The sequence below is a fragment of the Leuresthes tenuis genome, unplaced genomic scaffold (genome assembly GCF_036924035.1).
Source record: "Leuresthes tenuis unplaced genomic scaffold, fLeuTen1.0.hap1 SCAF_19, whole genome shotgun sequence".
Classification (NCBI taxonomy): Eukaryota; Metazoa; Chordata; class Actinopteri; order Atheriniformes; family Atherinopsidae; genus Leuresthes; species Leuresthes tenuis.
The window spans coordinates 26886749-26908881 of record NW_027325373.1 but is presented as its reverse complement, the minus strand read 5'-3'; the positions used below and the strand labels follow the sequence as shown (position 1 = coordinate 26908881).

The following is a 22133-nucleotide window of genomic DNA, read 5'->3' as shown; positions in this document are numbered from 1 at the left end:
TCTGCATTTGGGTCCACTTTTCACCATCAACCATAATAATGTGAGAGAAGACAGGAACTTTCTGCACTGTATGTGATTTTGGGAAAATAATTTCTCCAACAACATCAGAGTTTCAGATGAAAGTCCACGCCCCTCCCCTGCTGTTCCCCTAAGGAATATGTAATGATATTGTGAGTCTTTTGGAGCAGGGTAACAGTCTGTTCAACACTGGAGACAGATTTCATCCATGTAGAAATCCAGAGTCACAAATCATATATGTACTTCTGTTTGAGTTCAATTATTTCCAGTTTTATGGTTTTGTTGTAAAGTGGGTGGAGGTAAATGTGTATGTGACCTTTTTCTATGTTGAAGAAATAAAAAATGTCATTCCACTGATACAGTGAGTTTTGTTCTGTAATAGAAATAAACTGATTAACGTGGTGGCGTATGTGTTTACATTAACAACAGATGGTGTATAGATGTACAGGTAGCTGAAAACACTGTTGTGTGGACGTTGAAGTGCTGATGGTGAAGTGTAAGACTCCTTTATCTACTGAGGGAGTTCAGTGTTGTGTTATACTGGCTGTTTACATTCCGCTGTGGGCCAACATCATCTGCAAAAACAAGATCACAGATGCCGTGTTTGTCATGGCCAGGGATTTCAACCATTGCAACCTCGGGACTGTGCAACCGAAGTACCACCAACACATGAGCTTTCCGATGAGGGACAACAACATCCTGGACCACGTCTACAACAACGTGAGGAACGGTTAAAAAGCTGTGCCCCAGTTTGGACAGCCTGACCACTTTTCTGTGTTCTCTATCCAGCTTACAAAGCCCTTCTCCAGGAGAGAAAAACTCTCCACCCTTGGACTGACATCCTCCCTCTGCTTCTGGATCCTGGACTTTTTCATGAACAGACCCAAGGCTGTTAGAGTTGGTACCAGGACATCCAGCTTCAAGACAGTAAGCACAGGGACCCCCTAAGGCTGTGTGCTCAGTCCACTCCCATACACTCTTAATCTATGACTGCATCCCCTCTCAGAGCAACACCTCCATCATTAAGTTTACTGACTACACTACTGTCATCGAATTTCCCCCACTGGGGGATGAATAAAATATTTTTCTATTCTATTGGGCTGATCACTGGTGGAGAAGAGACAGCCTACAGGAAGGAAGTGGCTCAGCTGGTCTCCTGGTGCCAGGCTAAAAATCTCTCCTAAAACGCTGAGAAGACCAAGGAGATGATCATCGACCCGAGGAAGAGGAGAGACAAGCATGCCCCGCTACACATCAACGGGACACAGGTGGAGAGGGTTAAAAACTCCTCAGCACTCACATCAGTGAGGATTTCACCTGGGCACACAGATGGTAAAGAAGGCTCAACAGAGACTCTTCTTCTTGAGGAAGCTGAGGGAATTTGCACTGTCACCCAACTCCTCAGCAACTTCTACAGATGCACAGTGGAGAGCATCCTGACAAACTCCATTACAGTGTGGTATGGGAACTGCACAATCCAGGACAGAAAGGCTCTTCAGCATGTCTTTAAATGGCACAGTTCATCTGTGGAGCTACCTCCCCCCTACTACAGGACACCTACAACACCCGGGTCATTGTCAGGGACCACACCCACCCACAACACAAACTGTTCACACTCCTACCATTTGGCAGATGCTACAGGAGTGTGAAAGCAATGACTACCAGACTGGCAAACAGTTTTTATCCTCAGGCCATCAGGCTTCTGAATCATGGACTATAACCCCACTTTTGGACAATAACCTATCTACCTGCAATATTTGCAATATTTGCACATGGCATTTGCACACTGATCTTTTGCTGCATATTTTGCACTTTATATTTTAAATTCTATATATTATTATACAAAAAAATGTGTGGTGTGTTGTTATAGTAGTTCTTTTGGCTGGGAAGTCGCAAAATAAGATTTTCATTACCCAATAATAACCACTTGGTTATTGTGTATATGACAAACAATTTGAGTTACCAAAAACCATAATAAAAATATATATATATTGATATTGTGGTAATGATAGTTATATGATATTGGGAATAATCCAACATATCTGATATTGCACCCTGTCTCCGACTGTCACCTCTTAAGAACAAGAGAGGAAGGAGGAATAAAAATCTACCTAAATGTCGTTGGTAGTCATTTCGATTAGCCTATGTATGTGGCCACTGGTGCGTAAAATCTCATCAGAAAATACAAGCAACCTTCTCAACCCACATCTGAAAAAAGGTTATCTCAGCAGTGTGGTACATTATAGATTAAATTTAAAAGTATAGTGTTTATAGAGTGTCTGATGGGACAGCTGATTAACAGTTTGGACTGAAGCAGGGAAATGGAACTAAGTTGGTCTACCACAATTGCATCTATCATTCTGCATATTTGTTCTCGGTAAAGAGTAAAATGCTATAATTTTGCTATTGCTCGCATGAAAAATCTTACATTAACACACATACTAAAACAAATACTTCTGTCGTTAAAGCTAAGATATCAAGCTCTTGAGTATGAGTACCTTCTCTAAATCTTTGACCTACTTTTTAACTAAGTATATGATGCCCTGTAGAAAAGAGGTCAGGATTCTGAATGTGTTTCACAGTGATGTGTGGTTTCAGTTGTGTGTACACCACTCCACACTCATATGTTGAGTATAATAGATTTGCCAATTTGACAACATGACAAATCATATAAAAGTTAAAGATGTTATTAACCAATAAAATTCTATTTTAGAAATCATAGATATTCCACATACATGTAACAAAAACAGGATTTTATCATTTAAAGAACATAGCCAGAGTCCGCCCCTTTCTCTCTGGTGCTAACACTAATGCATGCTTTTATTTCCAGTCATATTGACTACTGTAATGCCCTACTTTCTGGTCTTCCAAAAAGAAACATCTTAGGTTTATAACTTTTACAGAACTCAGCAGCACGTGAGCTGACGAAGACCAGAAAGCAGGTACATATTACACCGGTTTTAAAATCACTGCATTGGCTCCATGTGCGTTTTAGGATTGATTTTTAATGTCCTTTTTGTCATGATCTGACTTGGCTTGGAGGTATGTTTTGAGTTTCAGGCTGGGTGAGCAGGTTTCCCTGGTTACCTGGGCGGAGTCTGGTGGCTGCCTGCTGTTACACCTGTTGTGCATCTACCATCATCAAGAACTCTTCTTAAGGAGCAGCAGGAGCACCAGTCTTCACCAGATTGTTTTGCCATCCTTGTGGTAACTTGGCCAGCTCTCACCAGAGGTTTGCCTGACGAAGAAAAGTTGTGCACTTACCTTTTCTCCTTGTTCCAGCCTCGTCCCAGCCTTGTTCCTCCCGAGTCTGACGGATCCTCTGGCTTCCCTTCTCATCTCACCAACATTTCCACCTTACCTGGATTTGCCTGCTCACCTGCCGCAGCTCTGGAAAACACCCTACAGCTAGTCAGTTGCTACCTCTCCCTCCAGTTGTGTTTCCACCGGGTCACAGTAAGACAATCTCGGATTTACCTTTTGGAACATTCACCCACTTGGATTCTCCTGCTTACCAACCTCTATCTATATACCTATATTCAGGTGCTCCTGCCGCCCGGACCCTTGGGCTTACCTGTTTTGGCCACGGAGTCAGTGCTGCTTATCAAAATTCCTCTTCTGTCAAATTTTTTTTTTTTTCTCTCTTCTTCCACTGAATCCTGCTATTGAGTCCCACCTTTGTTTTGGCATCACCCTGTGACACTTTTAATGGTATTTAAATGTCTAAAGGTTCTTGGACCTTATCTTTCAGAATTGCTTTTACCAAATGAAACCTGAGATCCTCCAGCTCTGGCCTTCTTTTTTTTTTTTTTTTTTTTTTTTTTAATAGAAAAAGAAAATAAATAAAATCCCCAAAGCTAGAACACGAACTTAGACTGAGGGATCGTTTCAGCGCTATGGCCCCCATCTGTGGAATAACCTGCCTGAGGGCCGCAGAGTGTTATTTTTAAAAACAGGCTCAAGACCCACATATTTAATTAGGCTTTTAACTAATATCATATTTATCAATTAGTTTTATTTTATGTTCTTGGCCTTTGCAGTTATGCATTTATTCCATATCTCCAGTGTTTCCTCGGTGGGGGCCATGTGGGCTGTGATCGGCTCTGGCTGGGATGTCTCTGACTTGTGGTGAACATCAGCTTGGCCAGGCGGGGGGCCTATAGCCCCCTCACTGGCCTATAGCTTGGTGGGCTGTGAGCAGCACCCAGTACAGATGGCCTCCTGTGATGGTGTTTTCTGACCTGGTTTCTTTGTATTCAGCCAGACAAGTTTATTTTATTTGTGTGTGCGCATAGGTTTATGTGGGGATGGGGGCTGCTTTTAAACATGTAAAGCACTTTATGCTGCTTTTTTTTTTTTTTTTTAAATATGTATGAAAAGTGCTTTATAAATAAAGTTTGATTTAATCTGGTTGCAAGTCTTCATACTTGCACCAAAGAAAGTATAAGTCATCAAGATCAACTTAATGTGCATGTAAATTAAACTTCTTTTTTCTCAATAATGCACATGGGTGGTCGGTGGGTTTAGCAGGCATCCCATATACAGAGGCTAGTCCTCGTTGCAGTTGGCCCCCGTTCGAGTCCCCAACTGGACGGCCATTTGCTGCATGTCACTCCCATTCTCTCTGCCCTGTTTCCTGTCTCTCTACACTTTCCTGTCATTAAAGGCATTGAAAAGCCCAGAAAAAAAAAGATGTACATCAGAGCTGTTGAGTATTGTTTTAAGGATGAAAACTAAACTCAGGTTGCCAAATAAAGGTCATTACTTTGCATTATGAACACAGTGATTAAGGTACCATCTGTTAGTTTTTTTTTTTTAATTTATATTTCTTCCTCTCCCCTCTTCCATGAATTTGACATGCTGCTCCTTATGTCTTTGGTCCCTTTGCACTTTGCTTTTGCGCTAATTAAGATGTACCATGGCTGAACCTCTGTAAGCTCAGCTGGATCTATGGGATGCTTTCTGCTTCATGGTATTGCAAAAGAGACAGTAATGACTTTCTTTAACACTTCAAGGTTTGAGGCATCATAGTTTCCTTTTTTTCACTGTTCGGTCATTCAATCAACAGCATATCTGTGAACTTGGAAAATGAGTTGAAGGTGATAGATAAAAATAAATGGGAATTTGACCTGTGCTGAGTGCACCTTGCTTGTCTTTGTGTCTCAGGTCTCTTTTCTCAGTTGGTGAGTGTAGTAAATGAGGAGCATTAATGATACAGCTAGTCACAGAGACCTTGGTAAGCTGTCACATCGCTGTGGTCGTTGTCATTTAGAGGTTGCCGTGCACGGGCACCAACATATTTATTGAAATGATAGAATTTTTCAGCTGGAATATTTTTATTACTTATTCTTGCAAAGGCTTATGTCACAACTCGGTCCCTTCGTTTGTCGCAGGGTTGTCGTCTAGCAGTGCCTAATCCACACTTAAGACAATCCTTTTCATGTGTCCTAGCACTTCCCTATCCTCTCTATCTCTGCACTTTATCTTTCTGCAGTTCCTTCTATGCCTGCACCCTATCTCTACTCTGTCCCCTCTGACAGAGTCAGACTAGTGGGTTCCTTCTATGTAGTTTATTGTTAGCTTTTTACATAGCTTGTTATGTCTTCATTTGTAAGTCACTTTGGATAAAAGCATCTGCTAAATACATAAACATAAACATTTGCACTCCAGTGGTTGAGTGCCGTCTTTCATTCAGTGAATGCTTTGGACCACCACTGAAGATGAATTGCTGTGGAACAGAAAGTATTTAAATAGGCTTTCACAGCCATTCATCTTCAGTGGCTAGGTTGTCTTTGAATACCTGAGAATGACAAGAAATGTCTATAGGGAGTGTGTGTTGTAACATGGTATTCTTGTCATGAGAGGTAGAGGATGAATGAACCCAAAAAGCAAACTTGCAGCTCAAGTTGAAGAGAAACAAAACTGAATTTATAACAAAAGGCGCGGACAAGCTGGGAAACCAACTGTAAAAACAAGGAACTAACAAAGGAACAAGAACCGAGAAAACAAAACTAAAGAACTTACAGGATAAAAAAAAACAAGAACTGAGGGAAACTAATTAGGAAGTGACTGCAGCTGTGAGTAATCAACTGGGTGACAGGTGTTGCAGTGGAGATAAAGACCAGAACATAGGGAATGATGACCAGAATCAAAAAACAGGACTGAGAACAAGAAACAAAAGCAAACTGAGAACATAGAACCAAAAGAATAAATGATTGAACCATGAAAAACACTAGAAAAACTCAAAAGACAGAAACAACCACAGACCATGACAATTCTGGGACTGCAATCACACCAGCTTGCGTGCTGTCATCATATTATAGACCTTCAACCCAGTATGATCTGATACGAGCCTGGAGATTTATATAATGGATTTTTGTATATATGATGAAGGTTCTGCATATAGACGACACCAAAAAAATCTCTGATGTATGATGACTATGGAGCTTTGTGCACTCCCCGAACACTATGTTTATTCTGTATGATGTCACTACAACCCACAAAGTAGACCTTTACAATAAAATAAAGCTATTTTAACCCCAAAAGAGAATTTTTAAAGCACATTCCCTTTAGATAATATGTAACAGTTGTGCCATTAGTCCATTTCTGGGCTCTGTTATGAGTTTATTTAATTTACATTGACACATTTTATTTTGGGTCTTTTACATTTATTTTGTTCCATTTTTCTAGGGTTAGTGCTGCATATTTCTCTGAATAACTCACATCCTGTTTTCAGAACAATTATACTAGTTTGAAAGAAAGCAGTTAATGTAGAGGGAAAAAGAGAAACTTACATGCGAGAAATGTCGGCCAAATTGGCAAAGGCATTTAGGGGAATGAAAGAAAGTTTTGTCCCCACCAGCCATCTGAAACATAAATGGAAAACCTTTAGACCTTAATACGAGACTCCCTCACTAAAACCAGTGAGAAAAATTTAGCTACTTACACCTCCTGTGTGTATGAATGGAAAATAGGCAAGACTTCAACTCCAACACATGACACGCTGTTGATGTGCCAGTCACACTGGCAGTGAAGTGGACAGTAATCCAGAGGGAAAGTAAGCCTGACAATAATGAAAATACAAAAAGAGAGCTTCAAATTAGGCTCCATTGTAAAAGCGAAGATGTAGTCAGGAAGACTGTATATGGTGAAAGAAAGCAACGGGGCTGTCCTGCATTTTGGCCAACAGATCATAAAACAGGAACTTCTTATCAAGACCTTCAAAATAAAGTTTACAGAGTGATGCTCAATGCTAACTCATGCAACAAATTACATATTTTTATCATTTACCTTAAAGCTTTTTTTCTCTCTAATTATTTACCTTCAACTTAAAATATTCTTAAATGGTAATTTCAGACAAGACAAGTCACAAGACAAAAAAATATCACAAGTGTCATTAATATCATATTTATATAGATTGTAAACTGTCCTTGTTCTTGTATGAAGGAAGTTTTGTTGTGCTTCTCTAAATGCGTGGTCTGTAGTAATCCTATACATCTTCTTTAAAATACAGAGTGAGAGTTTTTGCAGTTTACTGAAAATACATCTTATATCTTGGGTACTTTTCCATTAAACAAATAAATGTATATTTAGCCCGAAAAGGGAAAGAAATTAAAGTTAAAATGAATTGTTCTGTCAATGTTATTTGATCAAAATCTGTTCAAATTTACTTATGTAGCATTTCACAAGTTCAAATTCAAATCAACACAATCGTTAATAGAATTAACCATAATTGTATCAATAAAATTCCAATTCCTAAAAACTGATCCGCTCTCAAAAGAGACTGCAACAGTTGACCCAGGTGAACCTTTTTAGACCATGACTGTTATTTCACAAAATCTTAATCACCATCACCATCACTTTCCTAATAAATGTAAATGTGGATGATTTTCCAAGGCTTTGCCACGATAAAATGATACATTTTTCTTTATTATTAATGCATTCAAATATAAAGTCAACTGTTGCACATGTAACTCATTCTTGCATTATAGGTATATGTATCTGATCTTGTAATGACCAGTGACCTTGGACTTATAACACTTAAGGACTTATAACACTTAAGACTTCTTCTAAAGACTTTACATAGAATGAAAAGTCTTAATAATTTTATTTCCAGCAAGGGATGATTTGCAAGCTCAATGGCAAAACACTCTAGAATTGTGGCAAAATCTCATAACCTCGGTAATACGATGGTCCGGAACAAACAGTCGAGTGTGAGGACAATTGGTAGGTGGTGGGTGGCTAATATGACTGCCAGTGATCTCCTTGTCCAATCCCTGATCTTGGAGGGAAGAATGAAATCCTCTGAATCGGAGTCTGTCCTGTCCTTATTCTTGATGTGAAGACGAGAGAGGGACTCAAGTTTGGTATTCTTGGAACCTATTAGCAAGAGTGAGGTTAGAACGTTCAAAACATAGTGCCCACCTGGCCTGTCGAGGGTTAGGTCTCTTGGCAGTATTTAGTACTCCAAGTTCTTGTGATCTGTCCAGACTATAAACGGATGTTCAGCCCCCTCAAAGCAATGCCTCCACTCCTCCAGTGCTAACTTGACAGCTAACAGTTCTTGATTACCTACGTCATAATTGCGTTCAGCGGCAGATGAACTCCGAAAAAAAAAATCACATGGATGTAATTTGTTATCAGTGAGGCCTCTTTAGAAGAGAATGGCCTCTACGCCTTGGTATAATTCACAGCTGCGTGCGTTAAAGCAGACTGCAAGAAAGCTGGAGAGACAGTGGCGTTCCTCTAATTTAGAAGAGTCTCAATTAATCTGGAAAGATAGTTTAATAAGGTATAAGAAAGCCCTTCGTAAAACTAGAACTGCTTATTATTGTCACGTTTTATGTTTTGATTATCTTGTTTTCAGGTCTTTTATCATGTTTTCAGGTTCTTTGTTATGTTTCTAGGTATCTTGTTATGTTTTTTCCCCTGTCACTTAGCTTCACTGAAGTCACCTGTTTTCTGTATCACAGCTGCACCTCATCACCAATCACCTCCCACAGTATATTGTTTCCAGGTTTCCATCAGTCATTGCGAAATCCTCGCTTACCTTCCGTGTTCACACCATGTCTTGTTCAGTCAGGTTTTTGGCTCTCGCCACAGTTTCCATAGTCTTGTTTATTTATGAATCATAGTCTTGTTTTGTTTGGTTATTCACAGTTTAAGAATTTTGATAATCCGGCTCAGCCGTGCTTTCTTTTTTTGCGTTGTGGTTTTTGGAATAAACCTTTTGATTTTGAAGTCTGCATCTGGGTCCAATCTTCCTGCACCAATAGTTCTGACAATTCATCACTGATAGAAGAGAATAAGAACAATCTCAGCAGTGATCATTTCATGAGATTCTTTATCAATAAAATTGTTTCTATCAGAGAGAAGATTGATGGAATCCTTCCCACTATTATCACTGACGTATCATCAAGTGCAGCAGCTTTAGAACCTGATTTGTATTTAGACAGCTTCTGCCCAGTTGATCTCTCTGAGCTAACAACAGCAATAGTCTCTTCTAAACCATCAACTTGTATTTTAGACCCAATCCCAACCAGACTGTTCAAGGAGGTTTTCCCCTTAATTGACACTTCCATATTGGATTTGATCAATCGGTCTTTGTTGACAGGATATGTACCTCAGACTTTTAAGGTTGCTGTAATTAAACCTTTACTTAAAAAACCTACTCTTGATTCAGAAGTGTTGGCTAATTATCAACCTATATCCAATCTCCCTTTTTTGTCCAAAGTTCTTGAAAAAATAGTTGCAGTTCAACTTTGTGATCATTTACATAGAAATAATCTGTTTGAAGAGTTTCAGTCAGGATTCAGAGTGCATCATAGCACAGAAACGGCACTGGTGAAAGTTACCAATGATCTCCTCTTAGCTTCTGATAGCGGACTTGTTTCTGTGCTTGTCCTGTTGGATCTCAGTGCTGCATTTGATACGATCGATCACAGCATTCTGTTACAGAGACTTGAACATGTTATTGGGATTAAAGGAACTGCATTAGGCTGGTTTAGGTCATATTTATCTGATAGATTCCAGTTTGTTCTTGTAAATTAAGAATCTTCCTCACACGTTGGAGTAAGTCATGGAGTTCCTCAGGGTTCTGTGTTTGGACCAATTCTTTTTACTTTATACATGCTTCCATTAGGTAACATTATCAGACAGCATGGCATACATTTTCATTGGTATGCTGATGACACTCAGTTGTACTTATTTATGAAACCAGATGAAACCAATAGGTTGGTCAGACTACAAGCCTGTCTTAAAGACATAAAGACCTGGATGACTCAGAACTGTCTGCTTTTAAATTTTAGACAAAACGGAAGTCATTATCTTTGGATCTGAGCGTTTCAGGGAGAAATTGTCTAGTTATATAGTTACTCTAGATGGTATTTTCTAGGCTTCTAGTTCTACAGTGAGGAACCTTGGAGTTATTTTTGACCAGAATTCATCATTTGACGCACATATAAAACTGGTTTCTAGGACTGCCTTCTTTGACCTTCGTAATATTGCTAAAATCAGGAACATCCTGTCTCAAGGTGATGCAGAGAAACTAGTTCATGCATTTGTTACTTCAAGATTGGACTACTGTAATTCCTTATTATTGGGCTGTCCCACATATTCTCTGAAAAGCCTCCAGCTGATCCAAAATGCTGCAGCCAGAGTTCTGATGAGAACTAACAGGAGAGATCATATTTCTCCAGTTTTAGCTTCTCTTCATTGGCTCCCTGTTAAATTCAGAATAGAATTTAAGATTCTTCTCCTCACATATAAAGCTCTTAATGACCGAGCTCCATCATATCTTAAAGATCTCCCTGTTAGATATTTTCCTAACAGAGCACTTCGCTCCCAAACTGCAGCTTTACTTGTTGTTCCCAGAGTTTCTAAAAGTAGAATGGGAGGCAAAGCCTTCAGTTATCAGGCCCCTCTCTTGTGGAATAAGCTGCCAGTAAATGTCCGGGAAGCAGACACCCTTTCCACTTTTAAGATTAGGGTTAAAACTTTCCTTTTTGATAAAGCTTATAGTTAGGGATGGCTCAGGTAATCCTGAAACATCCCATAGTTAAGCTGCTATAGGCTTAAACTACTGGGGGACCTCATCTGTCACACCTTTAATTTCTCAAATGATATCATGTACATGGGACATTATTGTGGTTATTAACTTGTGTTTCCCTGTTCCAACAGGTATCCTTTGAATGGTGTTATGGTGTTTTTCCCCCTCTTTTCCCTCTTTTCTGTCTTCTCAAACCCCAGCTGGTCGAGGCGGATGGCCACCCTTCCTGGTTCTGGTTCTGCCAGAGGTTTCTTCCTGGTTCTGGTTCTGCCAGAGGTTTCTTCCTGTTAAAAGGGAGTCGTTCCTTTCCACAGTCGCCTCAGGCTCAGGACGGGAGATTGGACTGAAGACAAGTTTCGGTGCAATCTGTAGGTTTTTGGGTTTTTTTTCCCCCTTTTTCCCCCCTAGAATTGTAATCTGAATACCTTTTTTGCCAAAACAGATTTGCCTTGCCAAGGGGAGCTTTACATTTATAAATTGATGCCCATCAACTGCCCATTTATTTATTTTTGTTTACAATATATAACATGTAATAGAGCCGAACCGGACCGGGGGACAAGGAAAGAAGAAGAGGAAACAGAACAAAAATAGAAACAAAAACCAGACAACCAGCTGCTACACCTGTAAAAAACAAAACAGACAACAATCCACGGCCTCTGAGGGGAATCCAGCCTTAGCGCCATCAGGAGCACCTGAAAGCAGACAAGCAGAGAAAAAACAAACACACAAACAAACAAAAACAAGCACAAGTCGCAGCAATCGCATACAACACATCTGTGGATATAGATGACCTGAAAGTACGGGATAACACATCAACTGCTTAGCAAGCATGCTACTGGGCTAATGTGTGTGTGTGTGTGTGCATGAGAACATGCAATACCTGTGGGTGAAGTTGCTCCCCCCCACCACCACATCGGGAGCAGCACAAGCAGGCCAGATGACAGCGAGTCCCAGACCCAGGCCCAGTCTTCACCACACACATTTGCACGTCCCATACATCCACACATGTCCCCCCTCCCTCAACTCCGCTGCGCCACACCCCAGCGGGCCACACCAGGGGGCCAGCAGCCCCCCAGCCACCACAGACCCCGAACCAGTAGACTAATTCATCCTCCTGACCCCGCCCACCCCGGGCAGCAACCAGGAAACAGGGGTGTGGGAAGACCCCTCCCCTCACCCTTCCGGCTCTTCAATATTTTCTAATAGTGAACAATCTGTTGGTTTCCTTAGCTAGGATATTGTTTTTGAATTGGCTCCATATGAGTGAATTGGATTATTTTGAAATTAATTAATTGGATTTCATTGGATTATGATTACAATGAATTGAATTCCAATTGGCTTGAATTGGACTATATTATTTAAGTGCCTTGAGATGACATTTGTTGTAATTTGGCGCTATATAGATAAAACTGAATTGAATTGAATATTGTACATGGCCTCTGCCACATGCTGAGTCAGCCCAAAGTTGTCCAAAGTGTTACTCAGGTCTTTAGTCCCTCTGTGGTGAGTGTTATCCATATGGATGTTAAAATCACCAACAATAATTACACAGTCAAAATCAACGCAGATCATAGACAGCAGTTCACTGAGGTCATCAAAAAAGTCTGCACATTATCTGGGGGGCCTGTAAACATTCAGAAACAGGACTCTGGGTGAGGCCTTCAGCTGTATAGCCACATATTCAAAGGACTGAAAACTTCCAGGAGATAACTGCTTACATTGAAATGATTAATTAAATAAGACTGCGACCCCTCCTCCTCTCCTGCTCACTCTGGCCTCACTGATAAAACTGTAACAGCAGCACTGTTTATGGGGGGGTAGATCTGAGCACAGCATTGACCCGCTCCATCATCTGCTCAGTGAATTTCAGGTGAGGGGAGGAGGGAGAAAGGGAGGGTGAGGAGCATGATGACCTGTCAGGGGTTTGGGGGGGACAGGTCAAGGTCCTGGTCCTGGTTCTGGTCTGTGGTCCTGGTCATTGGTGCTGTTGAGAGGGTTGGGGGCAAATAAGGACCCCCTCTTGCCCCTGATCTCTCCTTTCTGAAGTTCTTCTCGGGTGGGGCCAGATGGAGTTCCTCCTCAAGGTTTGAGCACAGATTGAGCACGATGTTAAAGTTTTGTGCTTGGCGAAAATTGCGACAAAACAAGGTAGCACAACAAACATGTTTCAACACCTGAAACAACACCAATGCATGCTTCACAAAGAGTATATTGCAATGAGAGAAATACCAGGGACTTCTCAATCATCCCAACAGAAGCCCAAGCAAAGTTTTTTATTTATTGTTTTTATTTTTCTGAAAAATGCTTGATTTTCACCAAACCCATAGTCATATTGTATCGGATCGATATTGAGATATCTGGCATGAATATCGAGATATGAAATTTTGTCTATATTTGTTCAGCCCTAATCATTACTAGTCGGTGGTTAAAGTTAGTGGCTTGCTGTTTTTTGCTGGTTAAACTATAGCCTAAGAACTTTCTAACAAGCCCCTGATTGTGCATGCAAAGTACTCATGTTAATAACCCTGTGTGTAAAGTGTGAATTGTCTCAATCATCCTCACCTTTTCCCTGGCGCACTTCTGCACTAATTTGCAACAATGGCATGTGATCCATGTAAGTATGTATAAAATTAACAAATGAAAACTGTAAATCCAACTAACTTTGTCTGCTTTAAACTGACCCCAGGTGACCATGGCGACGCACCGAAGAGCTGGCTGATGGCCCCTCTCACCAACCCTCAGACTGACCAAGAGCGGAGGTACAATGACCTCCATTCCTGCAGTCAGTCAGTCATTGAGAGGGCAATCGGTTTGCTGAAAGGACGGTGGCGCTGCCTGGACATGACTAGGGGTATGCTGCAGTACAGTCACGAGAAGTCCTGGTTGAGAGCCAGACATTCTCTGGGCAACTCTCTGGGCTTACCCCCATCCCACTGAATCTGATTCTGATTCTGATTCTGAGAAGGTGTGCCGCATTGTGATGGCGTGTGGCGTCCTCCACAATGTGGCAAACCGGCATGCCATACGACTGCCAGAGCAGCGTATCCCCCCACCAGATGAACCAGAAGATGGACCCATGAATGTGTATCCTACCCAGGAGGCCATTCAGGCCAGGTAACATTTAATTTAAACCGTGCACAAGGGGCAAAGATGCAGAATTCACTTCTTCACCAATGCATTTATTGATTCACTGATATTTGGGAGCACGCCTATGAGTTGATCTAGGTAATCTTTTATGCCGCCTATTGCTCTCACGATTTCTTCTTGAGACTCCAGCACAGCACGGGTGAGGACAGAACCAATCGGGCGGACGGCAGCAGCAGTAGCAGCTGGTGGTTGCGACGTACTGGCGCTGGAGACGCTGGGGATGCTGGAGGAATCACCTGAGCCTGTGCCACATGGCTGCAACTTCTTGTCCTCTCCTGTGTTAAAAAAAATTTATTTAGTATTCAATCATGAGTTTAAGTCTTTGACCTCCTCTTTGATATGCTGGCAAAATTTAAATCTAAATTGAACAGATTTCATACCACATATCATACATACACCATTTACGCATGAACCTCTGTCTCATAGGGCTGTGAGCAGGCTACTGTATGAACACATTTATTGTGAGTTACATAAATACATAGGTATTTACCTTGGGTAATCAAAGTCACCCACGTGTGCTCCCTCCACCCCTGATAGAGCGGTGTTGCCACTCCGTTTGGGCAACTCCAGAGTATGAGAGAGTCCAGCACACCTCCAATGCGTTTGGTTCCAGAGCCCATGCTGTGCATGGTGAGCCCACCTCACACACCAGCTCAGGCACTTTCCCTACCAGTGAGTGTTCCATGTCACAGCAGCTAGTTTGCATTGAGTCGGCATACTCGGGCTCCAAGCTTTGCCTGCTGACCAGCTAACATTGCACTACATGCATTACAGCCCACGTGAAGGTGGCTTTCCATCCAAGTCTTTGAATCACTCTTAGACTTCCCCCTCCCCTGAGACCAATTTGCTATGGGAGACCCAACCATTCAAACCCCTCCACAACATTAAGGTGCTGATTCTACTGAGGACGATTCTGAAGTTGTTTGCTTATATCAGTGTTGCATAAGAGGCACATTTAATGACCATCTTGACATAGCCCTTGAAAAAAACATTCAGAAACTTTTGAAAAAGTTCTGACTGCCTTTGGAAAGGAAAATTCATACAAGGTTACTACTTGATAATGAGGTGATTATTTGAAAAGTGTGTGAACATCTTAAAAAAAAAGCCCTTGGAAAAAAAATCTACTTTATAACAAATTCTGAATGTCTTTGCAAATAAAAATGTATACTTTGTTACCAGATTTTATGTTAGATCATATAAACATCATGACAGTTTGAGTAACAGAAACACAGAGCCTCTGATAATCTTTTCATCCATGTGACCCTTCACTCCTCATAGAGATCAAATGAGTAAGTGTCAGAAAAGTTTGCTTATTATCATTAAATAAAAGTCACAGCCAAAGAGGCCATTTCATATCAAAACTTCACAAGGAGAAGTTGGGAGACAAAGAGAGCTGTGTTTGAAGAAGGAATGTGGTCTCCCCACTGATCGTTATCTTTATAGCTCCCCCAATAAGGAGATGCCTCCAAACTCAGGAGATATGCCAGACCTGGGCACATAGAGGATTATATGTATGTGTGTGTGTGTCACCTAATAAAAGAGCAAGGCAGGGCACCACTCGTTGGAGAACTCTTGTGAATCTGCAGAGAGAAGGTTCGTGTGTTGTTCTCCCCTTGCAAGTAAAATTCTGAGGCCTCTGAGGGATTTCTTGGTTTCATACCGTTGTCTGTGAGTTAATTTTTCTAACAGTAAGCACAGTCAATGTTGGTGTTGAGATTTGCACTTTCTTCATTCTTTTGGCAGCATATGTGATACTTTGGCTGTTATGCCAACAAGACATTGTTTGAACTCAGCCATGCATTTAGGTGGATGTGTTTTGTTAAGGAAGCGCCATCTTTTGGCAATTTCCAATTGCGTGAATGGACATGGCAAAGGTGAAAGGTAAACAAGCCTGAGGGAAGACTCACCATGGCTTCAAGGTAGAATGGCTGTACAGTGGCTGAGCGAGGCCTTTCAAAATAGCTGCATCTTTGCAGTGACTTTCAAGTGTGGCATATGCAACCACTGTGAGAATATCATTCAGATTAAAACTTTTTGTCACTTAAAACCAAAAATAAATAAAAGATAAATTCCCTTATTCGTTGTACCTCTACATCTGTTGTTTCTGCAGATGCTTCTATGTGGGTTGAGGCAAAAGATATCACGATTCATGGTTTTTGTGTTTTGATTTTTCTGTCCTTTGGATTTCTCATCTTTTCTATGGTTTTATTATTTCCTTGTGCCTTGGTTTACCCTCTGTTATGTATTCTTGGTTTGCATTTTTCTTTGTACTTTATCTCATGCAATCTGTCCTCAGTGTTTAGATTTTATCATTCCCTGTAGATCACTTCAGTTACCTTGATCTTTTGCCCTGGTCTCTTCCACACTTACCTGTTGTTTAATCAGTCACAGCTGCAATCACTTGTCTCATCAGTTACTCAGTACTTAAGTTTGGTTTTGGCTCACTCTTTGTCAGAATCTTGCTGTTATTTCCATCAGCTATAATCTATGTAGCTCAGCACAATTCCTGGTTGTTTTGTTTATTTATTATTTTTTGTAGTCCTCATTTAAGTTTATGGTTTTCTGGTTGAGCCACATTTTTATTTCTTTTGAATTTAGTCTGTTTTTCTCTGGACTGCTGTATCCCGCATTTGGATCTTCGATAACGTTTTCCATACCAACAACATACATATGCAATAATGAAGATGAATAATGAGGACTACCCATGACTAAGTTCTACAAAGAGATGCATCGCATTAATCCTTAATTTTTTGACTCGACAACACTTAAACTGTGACAAAGTCCATGTGTGGAGATTTCAGGTTAAAGGCAACCGTACAAGACATTCTGGATTTAGAATTTAGCTGTAAGATCTCCAGGTCTTAAAGAAGAATTTTATTATTATTAACCATTCTTTTAACAAGGATTTATTTTTAAATGTTTTTGTTATTCTATTACTCAAACTTTTTGATCAAAGACAACTATATGCTTCTTTGATCATTAATACATGTGTATATATATACTAAGGATGTGCACGATTAATCGATTAGTCAGAATGGCGTACAGAGTCGACTAATTTTTGTTTGGGGCAGAAACATGAAACTAATGTTTATGACACTGTTTCTGCTGAAGTTTGCAACTTTAGCCGAAGCAACGAAGCATATGTCAGCAACGGCAACAAAACAAAGTGGAGCATGGCACTATTGCACTCAACTGGACAACAAAGTCGAAGGCACATTATGTGGGAGGAAGCTATCTTACCACGCCTCTACTGGTGCGACGAAGACTCATTTAGTAAACCATCACAAAAATGTTGTGCCTCAGCCTGGTTTTGTTGTAGCTAAATGCTCATGTGACGGCAAACAACAGGAACAAATAACTGCTTTGGTGATTAATGGTAGTGTAATGATGACCTAATGTCTAATCGACTTTGATTGGACTGATCAGTGAAACTCAAAAATCACTTAAATTTGCCCATCTCTGATATGTACCTTGTTCTTTTTTAGTTATTTTTAATGCCCTAAAGAAGACACTTTTTTTTTTGTAAATCACCATGTTTTCACCCAATTCTACTTTTATAGAGATGGAGGTTTTAAATAATACAAGTGTGCACTTACTTTTTCCATTTTCTCTTTAATTTGGTTAAATGTGGAAAGTGATAATGCCTTGCAGAATCTCCTTTATCTGTAGTCACTGTTTCAAAGAGAAAATGTGTCACAGTAATGAGCCACATGCTATGTGAAAATACATGGTAAAACTCAGAAATGCTCAAACTGCAAGAGCTTGAATTAAGAATTTTATTACAGAAGGGAAAAGAAGACACTGAAACAGTAATGCATTTATAAATTAAGCCTAATATAATCTACCAGCAGTGACATGATCCTTACAGTGGCACTGGGGGAAAGAGTGAACTCATCCTCCAAACCGTAAACTCAGCAGTGGTCCACAGAGTAATCCTACTGTTAGTGTTTACACAGTGTGCTGTGTCTCACATTCTGGTCTCTTCAGGTAGTTGGTTCATGTAGTCCTGAAGAGCCTGGTGTAAAGGCAGCCACTTTTTTACTGAAGCTTTGATAGCTATCATCCATCTGCAAACATTATTAAACATAAACATGATGTAATTTGTTCATGTTTTCAGACATTTTCACCACCCATGATCAGTAGAACTGCAGAAAAAGTGCCTACTTTACTGGATATGTTTACATGCCACTGACTGTCCTGTTTGTTGCATTGTAAGATATAAAATGTCAGGCAAAATGTAATGAAAAGATTTGCATTGATGAGTCTAGTCCTTACCGTTTGTTTTCAGCCGAATTTTCAGCACAGAGAAAGAAAGTCTTAAACTCATCAGATGGAGGTTTCAGCTCTATAGTGGACTTTTTAGAGCCATAGGGCTGCTCCCGCACCATGTAACCCTGAAGATAGATCCCACCTAAACATAATGAGAAATGTAAAAACTCAGTCAACAACTCAGATATAGGAAGCCCAATCCCCCCAAATATACCACACATTGACAACAACATAATACATGAATAACAAAAGTATACTGTACTACCTCTACGTTTCAGCAGTAGTTATATCGATTATATTGACAGGGCAGTTCAAGAGCAGTTCAGAGCAGTTCCCAGCACAGAGCAAGTCTTCTTTATATTTTTTTAGTTTCTTTGAGTCTCTGGCTCTGATGCTGCTGCCCCAACAGATGCTCCAAAGCTGATCTGCTCTGTCCATTCTTGAGGACAGTGTTAAAAAAAAAAAACCCTCCAACATTATCTTAGAGTTATATAGAACTCTTTACACAAGATTTCTGATTAGTTGTACTGTATCTTTGAAAACAAAAATAAGAACATTCTTCAAATGTTGCACAAAGGATGGCAGGTTTAACCACTGGACAAGCAAAATTAGGATTTAAATGATTAATTATTTAATTAGTTAGGACTGAAGATACAACTCGTTGTTGTTAGTTGTTGTTTTGAAACTGAAAGTCAGATTTCAAACTTGAAATGTGAAGATAAAATAAAAATTGTATATAAAAAAAGAAGAGCAGCAAAAAATATTTAAATTTGAACTTAATTTATATATATAACTATTATTAATTATTATTTATCTTATATATATTCTTTTTATCACAAAGTGCATATTGGATAGAATACGTTATTTACGAAGCAATCATAGTCTTACATGTTTTCTAATATACAAAAATAAAGTAAAAAGTAAACAACCACGGCAGCATCATCAAACTTAACTGGATTGGAAATAACAATTTGACGGAATTCCACACAACCTGGGTACTGTAGCAAAGCAAACAAACAAAATAAAGCTGATCTGGAGATTCAAGGGACATCAACAGCAGCAAAAACTAAACAGAAACCCCTCATCCGATATCAGATGAAATGAATAGCATATGACAGGAACAGGGACCCGATTACCGTCAGTATCATCACAGAGTTGTCCTGAGAAATCATTCATATTGTAACATTGACCTCTCTCAAGTCATTCAGGTATTTTAGGATTGGCTCCCATACGTTATCAAAAATTTCCCATCTGCCTACATTTTTACATTTAAGTTTCTCCATATAAAGGGTCTCACTAAGCTCCCTCATCCATATTTTAATTGAAGGTACATTATCCGACTTCCAATGTCTTAAAATAAGTCTTTAACCAAAATGGCACCAAAACATAAAGTCTGTTGTACAGACTTTGTGCTGTTAGAGTAAAGACAATGGCCCCCAGGATCCCAGAATGGCCACCAAGGGGCAGGGTGCACACAACCTATTAAATACCTTTTGATTAAAAATCAAAAATTGAAGACCAGAATGAGTGAAGACTGGGACACGTCCAAAGTTGATGAGTGAGTGCTTCAACCCGATTCCTGCAATTGCTACACAAGGATGATACATTAGCATACATTTTGTTAATTTGTAGCTTTGAGTAGTGTAATCTATGTATTATTTTGAAATTAATCAGTTTATGCCTGACATTAATAAATTTAACATTAGTACAGCAGCTTTAGAAGTATCTTTAGAACCTGATTTGTATTTAGACAGCTTCTGCCCAGTTGGTCTCTCTGAGCTAACAACAGCAATAGTCTCTTCTAAGCCACCAACTTATGTTATGTTGTTATGTTTCTGCATTTATCAGACGCTTTTATCCAAAGCGACTTACAAATGAAGATATAACGAGCTATATAACAAGCTAACAATAAACTACATAGAAGAAACCCACTTGTCTGACTCTGTCAGAGGGGACAGAGTAGAGATAGGGTGCAGGCATAGAAGGAAGAGCAGAAAGATAAAGTGCAGAGATAGAGGGGGGAGGGAAGTACAAGGTAAGTGCTGGGATAGGAGATGCTCTCTGTAGAGCTGGATCTTCAAGAGTTTCTTGAAGATAGACCCCTGTTCTGGTAGCGCGAAAGGCGGGGTACACCCTGGACAGGTCGCCAGTCCATCACAGGACCTATATCCAATCTGCCTTTTTTGTCTAAAGTTCCTGAAAAAATAGTTGCAGTTCAACTTTGTGATCATTTACATAGAAATAATCTGTTTGAAGAGTTTCAGTCAGGATTCAGAGTGCATCATAGCACAGAAACAGCACTGGTAAAAGTTACCAATGATCTCCTGTTAGCTTCTGATAGCGGACTTGTTTCTGTACTTGTCCTGTTGGATCTCAGTGCTGCATTTGATACGATTGATCACAGCATTCTGTTACAGAGACTTGAACATGTTATTGGGATTAAAGGAACTGCATTAGGCTGGTTTAAATCATATTTAGATTAGATTCGATTCGATTAAATTTTATTGTCATTGTCATTGTATTGTCATTGAGTATGGGTACAGAGCCAATGAAATGCAGTTAGCATCTAACCAGAGGTGCAATATACAGTAAGAGGGATGAAATTGATCAGTATCCTCTGCCACACTTCAGAAGTGGACATTTCCCAGACCCACAAAGTATCCCACACAGCTGTTCACTTCAACATGGCGTTCATCCTACCTATGTTTAACTGGTGTATGTGCTCTTATCTGGATACTTGTATTTTTGTGTATTTATTAAAGACTTTAGTTGCAGCCAAAGCATTGTTCCAATTAAAAGTGCAAATCGAGACAAGAGCACTCCAAATATTCAGATATGCAGCCTACTTGCTCTGCCTATATAGACGAGGCTCACTGGCTGTGACGACTGCTCAGCGCAAGTCTAACGCAGAAACCTAAGTCTCATCTCTGCTATCATTTGCCATGGCCTGTTATGTGTTTGTGATGGGTAAACGTGAGATACACTCCACTGGTGGTTGCAGCAGGTAAAACTCAGGCGTCAGAAGAATTCGGCAAGGCCATAAAGAAGGATTTTCAATTGGGCTTTGAGGAAGTTCTGGCAAACCATTTGATGTCTCACAAAGGGAAAGCAGGGCTCATCTCAGGTTGCGCTAGTTCTGGGTGGGGAACAGCTAACCCAAACTGGGGTTTTTAGTCAGGCTGTGGAAGGAAAACTTCAGCTACCATGATTTCCACTGGTGAGGGAGTCTGAGGAAGTGGGGGAATACTCACCCACCATTTTGGCAGAGGTTGCTGAGATAGTTAAAAATCTAGCAAGCCACTGCTCTTTTTATTTGCTTTTGTTTTCCTTTTCTCCATCATCTTGTAAAAATAATACAAATAATTATTAAGAAATTAAATCGATGGATAATTTATGCTGGTACTACAAATCAGTGATGGGAATTTTCCTGCACTGTGTATGCTATTTAAATTAAATCATTCTGGGTAAAAGTTTAGAGAGTCCTGACTTGCTGTTGAGAAGTTTCTGTTGATGAGTTTCTTTACCTATTCCTCTAACAGAGCAAGGATAAATAAAAACATACAACACGGACAGCACACCCTGCTGGAAAAACATGGTTACGTAACCTGTGAAATGGCTGAAACTTTGAAATCTTTCATAGATACGTACCATG

At 40.1% G+C, this 22133-nt stretch overlaps 1 protein-coding gene across 1 annotated transcript in view; it reads right to left on the bottom strand.

The window, feature by feature from the left end:
* The window catches only part of LOC140277279 (thyrotropin receptor-like), a 53121-nt gene extending 45975 nt beyond the window's left edge, over positions 1 to 7146 (bottom strand). The window contains exons 1-2 of the mRNA XM_072372245.1: positions 6965 to 7146; positions 6813 to 6884 (exon numbers count right to left, since the gene is read on the bottom strand). Coding sequence (XP_072228346.1) covers positions 6813 to 6884; positions 6965 to 7128 — 236 coding nt within the window. The 5' untranslated portion in view covers positions 7129 to 7146. The remainder of the gene's footprint in view (positions 1 to 6812; positions 6885 to 6964) is intronic.
* Between the last annotated feature and the right edge of the window lie 14987 nt (positions 7147 to 22133).